Source organism: Papaver somniferum, unplaced genomic scaffold (genome assembly GCF_003573695.1).
Source record: "Papaver somniferum cultivar HN1 unplaced genomic scaffold, ASM357369v1 unplaced-scaffold_125, whole genome shotgun sequence".
NCBI classification, from domain to species: Eukaryota; Viridiplantae; Streptophyta; class Magnoliopsida; order Ranunculales; family Papaveraceae; genus Papaver; species Papaver somniferum.
Window position 1 is genome coordinate 3,803,677 of NW_020621603.1, and position 10,453 is coordinate 3,814,129.

Sequence of the window (10,453 nt, forward strand, 5' to 3'; positions counted from 1 at the left end):
TTCACTTTGTGACCGAAGCAAGTCTGGAACGGCCATTTCTTGGTTTAGGCCGGATTTGTACAGATTGATTTCTCGAATCTAAAGTACTCCCTTGCAGTACATTGTTTAGGGTTTAAATTTGTTTCTCACCCACACATCCGAAATTACCTAAATCAGCAGAAACCGTTTTCACCCTCAAACAATTGGAGACCACAGTGGGAGATTGATCTTTCGTTTACAATGTCAATTTTCTATCCTCGATCTCATACTTCGACCCAGACGTCAGGACGGTAGAGGAAAACGATCCGCTCAGGGATCGACGACTCAGCTACCAGACGACCCGATACGATCCGCTCAGGGATCGACGACTCAGTTATCAGACAACCCGATTACCAGTCATGACATCGCAAGGGGAGACTGGGGACTTCCCAGAAGTTAAAAGCAAACGATCCACCCAGGGATCGACGACTCGATTATCAAGTGACTCAGGGACGACTGGGGACTTTCCACAATCGCGGTGCTTCCCACAAAACTCGGGCTTGCACCTGACTCATTTTTTGTTAGCAGATCCAAAAAACCGAGTAAGTCTTGCCTAGAAAAGATACATGGTTTACTATTTCAAGTTTTCACGGGAATAATAAAACCGATAGCCATGTTATGTTTCATCCCATGTCATCTACCGACATGCAACGTTCACGGTTCTATATCTTCCCTGGGATGTTTGTGTCAGTTACAATCATAACCAAAAAACGACATCATCTTAAAACATTTCATCCCGAATAATAATCCAAAACCCTCATAGGTAACACTTGTCTATCAACCCAAAAATCCAGAAAATCAAACCATAAACCAGGCACTTTGTTTGACTTACAAAAAAAAGAAAAAAAAAGGAAAACCCTAACGCCCGGTTCTCATGGAATCAGTCACCTACCCGTACGTACCCACTTTGCATAATAATGATTACTCGTCACTATTCATGAGGTAGCCGACGCTACTACGGTGATATTCGAAGAGGAATTGTTTACGATGAATTATTTCTACAAGTTTATGAAAGGCATCCCTACGGCTAGGGTTTACACCAGTTCAGAAGAACAATATTTCTACAGATTTATGGAAGGCATACCTATGGCTAAGGTTTGCACCAACACAAGAAAAACAAGAAAACAAATTGAAAGAGAAACGCTGGAGTACATACCTGGAATATGCTTTCCCACTTTATTGCTACCGCGCCACGCCAAGCCAGCGCCATGCCAAGTTAGCGCCTTGCCAAGCCAGCATCCACGCCAAGCCAGCGCCCATTCCAAGCCGATCTAGCGCTAACATCTTGCATCCATCCAGCGCTAACAACTTTCATCTTTCCAGCGCCAGCAGCTTGTATCTCTTCCAGCGCTGACAACTTGTATCCTTCCAGCGCTAACAACTTGCATCTTCCCAGCGCCAGCATCTTGCATCCTTCCAGCGTTGCTCTTGAACGTTCGGTAGAAGGGAATCAGCAATCCAATTTCATCACACGTAGAGATCAGGAACAACTTCTCCAAAATCGAGGCAAGAAGACCAGCAACCCCCCTGAGTTCACAAAGACTCTCTTCCCGTCAAGAGATGCATGATTTCGGGGGACTTCGCCCACAAAATTGTGCAGTCTATGGTGGAACATTTATGAGAGATTTTATATTTTACCAAGGCGCAACGTCAAGACATATTGCAGCCCTCAACCGCGCTGTGTCAGAAAAACATCTATTTCCAGCCAAGAAGCCATTTCCAAAAACATCTATTTCCAGCCAAGAAGCCGTTCCCAAACCCTACCTCTCTTGGAAAACACGATAGATGGAACTGTGGACTCCTAAACACTGTTCGGTTGAAGGTTTTCCAGTTTGACAGCACACTGATTGACGAAGCCTCTCCGCTTCAACGTCCTCCAACAGCGGCTCCGCTTCAACGTTCACTTCAACAGCCGCTCCGCTTCAGCATTCTCTCCATAAGCTGCTTCAGGATCGAAGCCGAAGCTTCAGCGTTTGTCTTCTTAAGTTTCAACATCCTCTCCAAGAGCCGAAATCGCCTCAACGCCGCTTCCTCCTGCCAAGGATCGTACCGGGGCCGCCACTCCTTCCTGCGAAGGGTCGTACATCCACGCTCCCCATGTCAAGGATCATGATCGCAGCCAGCCAATCTTCGTAGTCATGACCGCCTTTTTGATCCATCCCGCCAAAAACTCATGATCATGGACAGTTCGTGAAAAAGCGGGGGTCTAACAATACCACCCAATATTTCGATTAGCAATATGTATGGACTAACTCCGAGACACTTTGCTAGAGAATCAACTAGACAGTCAGACTCAATATAGATAGAAAGTATCTCAAGGAGTTATTATCTCAATCTCTCGATTTGATCTTTACTCAAGCAAATAGAAATATGCGAGTCTTTATCAAAGAGAGATAACTTGGATGGTACCAAAGACCAATGTCCAAGGATCAATCAACTACAATCAACAACCAAAGGTTGGATTAGAGAAGTTGATGATCACGAACGCACAATCTGTATTATTTCAATTATATAATAATGCGGAAAAGAAATAACACAGAAACCAGAAGTTTTGTTAACGAAGAAACCGCAAATGCAGAAAAACCCCGGGACCTAGTCCAGATTGAATACACATTGTATTAAGCAGCTACAGACACTAGCCTACTGCAAACTAACTTCGGACTGGCCTATAGTTGAACCCCTATCAATCTCCAACTGATACAAGGTACAGTTGTACTCCTACGCCTCTGATCCCAGCAGGATACTGCGCACTTGATTCCCTTAGCTGATCTCACCCACAACCAAGAGTTGTTGTAACCCAAAATCACAGACTTGATAATAAACAGATATGTCTCACACAGAAAAGTTTATAAAAGGATAAATCTGTCTCCCACAAATAAACCTTAAGTTTTGTTCCGTCTTTAGATATAAAATCAAGGTAACAGGTACCAATTGATAATCCGGTCTTATATTCCCGAAGAACGGCCTAGATTAATCAATCATCTCCCTACAATCCTTCCTGACTACACAAGCGGATTGTCGAGGAATCACAAACAGTGAGACGAAGATGTTTGTGACTTCTTTATCTTGCCTATCGGAGAACTCTCACGATCTCAATCCAATCAATCGATTGTACTCATACGATAGAAGATGCAAGATCAGATCACACAACTACGATAAAGTAGTATCGGTCTGGCTTCACAATCCCAATGAAGTCTTTAAGTCGTTAACCTGATTTTAGAGAAGAAAATCAAAGGTTAATGGAGATCGACTCTAGCGGGCGCACTAGTAGCACACAGACGTGTGGGGATTAGTTTTTCACAATGCTAGATGTCTCCTTTATATAGCCTTCAAATCAGGATTTTGCCTTAGTTACAAAGCAATCCATATTCATTGTTAGATGAAAACCTGATTTAGATTCAAGCTAATATTTCTCAACCGTTAGATCGAAAACTTAGCTTGTCACACACACTTGGGTAGATGTTTACTGGGGGTTCGTGAAAACCACGCCCAAACGTGTACGTGTATGTTGGTTCAACATAGCAACCCAAAGGTTAACCATATGAGCATTTCATATTAACCTTATTATTCTTCACCATAACTAGTTCAATTGACTCAAATGAACTAGTTAAAGAGTTGTTCAATTGCTATGAGATCTTATGTAACTACACAAGACACAATTGAAGCAAAGATGATTCGATTCGATTGAACCAGCTCATGAACATTATAGCCACGGTTTTCATAAAGCATTCCTTAGTAATTTAACGTCTCATGTTCAGAGCACATCTTTAGATCATAACCTCTTAAGTTCACAAACAAGTTCCCGGACTTAAGTTAATCGGTTGAGTTTTCCAAACTCAGCAGAAATTCTCGGAAAGAGAACTTCCGCCAGTTCGCGGACTAAGCACACAAACGAGTATTTGGAAAATCCCAGCAGAAATTCTCGGTCGAGAACTTCCGACAGTTCGCGGACATGGCAAGCCAATTCCACAATCCTCCCGATTTCTCTTGATCAACAAAGTTCGAAAACTTCGGTTCAAGGAATACATGGTTATGTAATCTAAACTCTCATTTCAATCATTGAGACATTCTCAGAGGACTCTATGTAGCCGTTATTCACAGACCGATTCACGTCAGATCAATTCTCAAAGTGATTGAAACTTTTCATGACTTTCGTCACTAGGTGAAGATAAACTTGATCAAAGCGAAACGCTTTACCAACACACGATTTCGAGATAAAACATAAGCAATGAATGCTCAGCTCGAAATGTCAAATGTGTATGATCTAGTCTATATAGCATACGACTTTTGTCTCATAAGATGTAGGAGATATAAGAGATAGACTTTTGAGTGATAGATAAGTTCAAGTCTCCACATACCTTTTTGTTGATGAAGTTCCACGGTTCCTTGTATAGATCTTCATCGTTGTATGATGAATCGCCATGAAGTCCTTGAGCTCAAATACACTTTTCTATCCTAGTCTGAGACTTAGCTATGTATGCTAGAAATCAAGACTTATAGTTTTGATCACTAACATTGACAAACATGCTTGAGATAGCAACGCATGCGAGGTTGACCGAGCTATGCTCTAACAGTTTGCTCGCTTACGCATCCAGCTAATCCTTTTACTTCCATGGATTCCCATACAATTCCATCCAACCTACTTTGTTACCACGACAATGTAGTCTCTTCTGATTACATCTGCTACCAAGAACTGTTACCACTCATTTGTTGATACCAGCCAGAGTTTCACCACAACAGCAATCGCTACAAAGATGAAAACATGCAAACCATACTTGTGTACTGAGGATATACACGGAATCCCTTCACTGTCAAAGATCAAAAGACACAGTCAACCAAAAAGCCATAGCCACAACAAGGTCATCTACTCTTCAAGGGTGCAACGTAAGAATATCATCACCTATCTGTCTAGAAGACGCCTTCAACACTTTGCGAGGCCGCGGAGGATCCCAAGCCTGCTTAGATAAAAACAACTTCAGAAACTAAAGAAAAATGCGACTGGGGACTGCTCATCGCACTCGACGGCCATCAAAAACTCATGAGATAACTCCAGAGACGCGGTTGGAACATTTTCTTGAAGAAATAGAGGTAGCCATGATAAACAACATAACTCTCTCATTTCTACCTCTTCTCTATCCAGAATATCGTCCATGTGATATTCTGAGCATCCCAGCGTCGCATCCAAAAGAATACAATAAGCTTGTATCAAACCCCGTGGACGTGGAGTCAAGACGATGCAATGAAAGTAGGATACACATGGGGACTACCAGCATGGGATGCTTTCACTCCCCTCAACCAGGTTATTTCTGATTTCAACATCCTCACTGTCGAAGTTTTACGAGCCACGAGAATTTCTCAACACAAAGCCGTACATGTGCATCGAAGACTCCAAAAGCACTCCACAAAGATACATTCACATGTTCGGCCGTGCCATCGGATCTAACAGAAATATAACTGGGGACTGCTCACAACATCTCATTTCATACGATAGTCCAAGATCCAGAAGATGGTTCGAAGGATGTCTCTTGGAACAAAGTCCTTGAAGACTTTATAGCAGCACGTTGGTAACGAAACGTCTCCCAACTCATCTATTTCATCTAGTGGCTCCGGAAGATTTCGACCATACAAGCATCCACATCATACTGTCATCGCGATCAGAAGGTTCAGGACTGAACAACCTAAAATCAAGGATGGACCGACAACGCAACCACATCCATCCATCCCAAGAGTGCAATGGAGTTTGGTAAATTTTGGAATCCACTGGAGAGACACTGCAGACGAAAGCACGGATCCGTACGAGCGACAGAAAAAAGAAGAAGGTCAATACCTCTTTTCATATGGACGGAGTTTCTAGAGTTTGCACAGAATAAAGTTTCCTTCTTGCTCCATGAACTGAATAGATGACTCGGCGCGACTATGTTACCCCGGGCCCGCAACATCCCTCCTGAATTCTTCATGAGTTTCACTGTCGGGACGTTTTCACCTCTTAAACTAGCTCAAAACCTAAATATTCCCGCGAAGGGAGATAGGAAATTCTTTTACGGTCAGATGGAGGGGCGGACCGTGAAAATCCGAGTTCGTACGAGAATTCTACAACGCTTTTAGTAAGGGGAGCTAATTAGGGTTTCGGCATCCCAAACCCTGATTTCGACAAAGTTGCCAGGCGTCATCACCACCGTTTGGTGGCCGAAGTTCCAGCGCCATCACCACCGTTTGGTATCCGAAGTTCCAAAACCAGTTCCCATACTTCCACGGAACAGAAGCCAGGCGTCATCCTTCCGCGGAACTGAAGCCAGTCGACATCATTCCACGGGACCGCAACATCCCTCCTGAATTCTTCCTGAGTTTCATTGTCGGGCCGTTTTCACCTCCTAAACGAGCTCAAAACCTAAATATTCCCGCGAGGGGAGATAGGAAATTCTTTTCCGGTCAGATGGAGGGGCGGACCGTCAAAATCCGATTTCGTACGAGAATTCTACAACGATTCTTGTGAGGGGAGCTAATTAGGATTTCGGCATGCCAAACCCTAATTTAAACAAAGTTGCCAGGCGCCATCAGTACCATTTGATAACCGAAGTTCCAGCGTCATCACCACCGTTTGGTAGCCGAAGTTCCGAAACCAGTTTACACCATTCTGCGGACTGAAGACAGTTTCCACCATTCTGCGGACCGAAGCCAGTTTCCTCTCATTCCAAGACGACCGACGCCTGCGGCTCCCATTCCAAGCCGACCGACGCCTGCAGCTCCCATTCCAAGCCGACCAACGCCTGCGGCTCCCATTCACTAATGGAAATGGGGGTCAAAATGACCCACAGATTCGACCCCCACTGACGATCAACGGGCTGTGGACCGGTCAAGACGGTCCTAGCTATGATAAATTTCCGGAGCACATCTCAGTGTGTTAATAACGGTCGTTCCATAAAATTTTTAATTACCTCTATGTCCCTGATTCATGGACCGACACCATGACCGCTCTACCTAGTTGATTCAGTGCTACTTTTTTCACGCGGGAAATCTTACTCGTTTCCCACCAATTCTCACCTCGTTATTATCGGTGCTATATACCTCTCATCCTTTCTCTCCATTAGTTTCATTCACAACTCTCTCCATTATTCATTCACAGAGAAAAAAGAAAACCACCCAAAATTTCTTCTCCTCTCTCAGAACTCATCCATTGATGACTAATTAAGCCCTTAAATCACAAACCCTCACTAAGATTAAACTTTTACATATCTTAATCGAGCAGCAGTTAGGTTTAGTTTTCAAAATCACCAGGTACAAGTATACAATTAGGGTTTTTGATTTAAGTTTTCTTGTTCTTCTCATTTTCTTTTAACAATAATTGTTTTATTGTTGGATTTCAGGTAAATCTCACGAGCTTAGTTATAGTTCATATCTTCCTCAGGCAAGTTAGGGTTTTGGATTCATTTTTTTTTTTATTGGTCGATTTTGTTCATGGGGTTTAACAATAATTGTTCTTTTGGTTGATTTCAGGTTAATCTCAAGAGCTTAATTGTAGTTCATATCTTCCTCAGGCAAGTTAGGGTTTTGGAATCAATTTTTTTTTATTGGTCGATTTTTTTCATGGGGTTTAACAATAATTGTTCTTTTGGTTGATTTCAGGTTAATCTCAAGAGCTTAATTGTAGTTCACATCTTCCTCAGGCAAGTTAGCGTTTTGGATTCAATTTTTTTCTTTCTCTTTTTCTTTTACTGGTTGATTTTTTTCATGGGGTTTAACCACAACTGTTTTATTGGTTGATTTCAGGTGGATCTAACAGCTTAAGTTGAACTTCATAAATTTCAAGAGGTATATCTAATTTTGTTTGATTTGGGTGATAATTTTTTGGTTTATGAGTTTGAATCTAGTGTATGGATAAGTGATATTGTTGATTCTGTTTGTGGGTCATGTTTTAGTTTTTATCATGTTGAACAGAATCATGTTTTAGTGTTGTTGCTGTTGTTAGTATAGTTTTACTTTGTTCTTCCTTTTGGAAATTTGTATTGTTGATTAGTTGTTGCTGTTTTAGTTGATGGATTAAATGTTATTCAATTTTGAGAAATCATTTTTAATTAGTTCCTTCTGTTGAATGATTTCTGATTGTTGTTCAAATTGATTTTGTAGTAGACAACTATGCCAAGAAATCCTCTTACCAGTAGCAGTCGATCTCGGCATGCAAGTACCAGGTCTGCAAGTACTAGGTCTGAGAGTACTACTCCAAGTGCAGCTAATTGGCCGACGGATTTGCTCAATTCACAAGGGTCCCCATCAACTGATGTTGGTCACATTCCTGCAAGTCCAAGTGAAGGGAGTCGTCATCGTGTGTCTTCGTCAGATGGCGATCATTCTCCGAGCCATGGTAACGGGAATCAGGCTGTAGGAGATGGATGGCATGAGGCTTTTCATCAAGCAAATAATGAAGCTGAAAATACGGAGGAAAGCGGGATTAATGGTAACACAACATTGTATTTCAGTTTTCTTTATGTCATTGTTATAATATGTTATCAAGTTCTAATTGGTTTATGTTTTTTGCAGATGATCATCTATTGGAGATCAATTTCAATTCTATGGGACAACCAATAGAAGAAGGTTCTAAGAAATATGCTACCAGGGTTGGAACAATAGCCAGGAATGTTGTCCCACCACATCACGAAGATTGGAGAGATGTTCCTTGGGTTCTTAAGGAAGAAATCTGGAGATCCAACAAGAATGAATACAGGGTACCTGAAATCATCAAATCCAAGGCTCTAAGGATGGCAAACAAATCATGGAAGAACAAAATGACTACCCTAAGAAAATGATGTGATCAATTTAATAACGTTGCTGAGAAAAAGAATAATAGACCAAATGGTGTGAAGAGAGAGGATTGGGATAAATTTGTGGACTTGCATGATTCGGAAGCTGATCAGATACTAAGGGAGATAGGGAAGGAATCAAGGAATCTTCTGAAAGCTTTACATACTACTGGAAGGGATGGTATTGCACGACGTCGACATGTTATGGAACAACAATCTCCAACTGGCAGTGTAAGCAGACCTGTTGTGTACTTGGCTACACATGTTTACAAAGAAATACCTCAAGAAGCACTTGAATTAATGGACCCCAACTGTTATGAAGTAAAATGCAGAGAATATGTTGTATGTTCAAGTTTCTTATTTGGTCTTCATTCACTATCATATATTATTTTTTGTTGGTTTTCTTTGCAAATTTTTTTCCACTTACATACTATCTGATATACTTTGCAGGCACAAGTAAGAGAGCTTAATGAAACTGAGCAGTATAGAGATGAAACCAATTTGGACAGAGATGCAGTCGCCAAGGTGAGTTTACATGAATTTGTGTTGTTTCCCAAAAAAATAAACTTGTTAGTTATTAGCTAGCTAACTGATTTTGTTTACTTCTTTGTAGGTGTTTGGAGTTGATGATACAGGTTGTGTTCGAGGAATGGGAGGTGGGATATCCAAGACTGAACTAATTGCTTCTGCAATTCCTAGGGAGAAGTTAAGACAGAAAGTGCTGAAGACTAGAGCTGTAGAAGATCGGGTCCGTAATCTCGAAGAAACTGTTGAGACACTAATATCCGGTCTAAGTTGCAATCCTAACCCCAGTAATTCTAATGCTCAGGTAATAAAATTCTATAACTAGTTTTTAATTTGCAACCCATAAACATTGTTCTAACCTCTTTGTCTAGCAAAAGGAAATATTCATTTTTACTTAAAATCTTGGTATGCGAGTGCTCCGTGTGCAAAGTGCTTTTATGTTACCAAATGTCATTTTATTTACAAAATGACAAGATCGTTAGTTACTTGGTATGCAGTGCCTATGTTTGTGCCACTAAGATTTGTAGTGTACAATTAAATGAACTCTTTGCCAGATTGTATGATTTATATGGGTTTTGTAAATCTAAATGGCATTAATAACTAGTGGTGATTTTGCTTAATTCTTATTTATATGCTAGGGAGCAATTAGATGAATAACTTGGTGGATATGGTTGTGTAAAAATTAGTTGAAGTATGTTATACAGTGAGATGAGATTGGACATGGATGCAACACATATACTTACATATTTGTATTCATCTACTTTTGATTGGTTGTATTATCCATAATAGATGTGTTGATTGTTAATAATAGTATGGACTCAAGAGTATGTTCTGTGTACATGGTGTTGTTTCCATTCTCATAAACCATCTCTTTTCTGTACACCAGTATAATCTTATTGCCATATTGGATGATCTGCAGGGTATGAATGGTGGTGGTTCTCAACCAGCTGGATCTCAGCGGGTAATTCTGAAGAACATGAGAAAGAGAGCTGTTGCAGTAGGCTATATATTTACCAATAGGCCTCCAATAGATGATGAATGTCATTTGGTCCTCATTGATGAAATCTTTTACCTTCTGAGAGTCACTGTGAAGGCGATGGAACTTTTAGAGATGT

General features: G+C 41.1%; 1 protein-coding gene and 1 long non-coding RNA gene across 2 annotated transcripts; both read left to right on the forward strand.

Annotated features, from left to right (window-relative positions):
* The first annotated feature begins 8,151 nt into the window (after window positions 1-8,151).
* LOC113331588 lies at window positions 8,152-8,819 on the forward strand. Its single transcript, XM_026578289.1, has 2 exons — window positions 8,152-8,470; window positions 8,554-8,819. The coding sequence occupies exons 1-2, from the start codon at window positions 8,152-8,154 to the stop codon at window positions 8,817-8,819; spliced, it is 585 nt and encodes a 194-aa protein (XP_026434074.1).
* Window positions 8,820-9,063: 244 nt separating this feature from the next.
* Window positions 9,064-9,490, forward strand: LOC113331400. Its single transcript, XR_003350865.1, has 3 exons — window positions 9,064-9,155; window positions 9,264-9,338; window positions 9,427-9,490. It is a non-coding gene; the product is annotated as an uncharacterized LOC113331400 (long non-coding RNA).
* Window positions 9,491-10,453: the final 963 nt, after the last annotated feature.

Bases quoted from the DNA above. Each gene is read 5' to 3' on its own strand.
- LOC113331588 (XM_026578289.1), top strand. From the start codon at position 8,152: ATGCCAAGAAATCCTCTTACCAGTAGCAGTCGATCTCGGCATGCAAGT. The intron at 8,471-8,553 runs GTAACACAACAT...TGTTTTTTGCAG, and splicing joins GGAGGAAAGCGGGATTAATG to ATGATCATCTATTGGAGATC.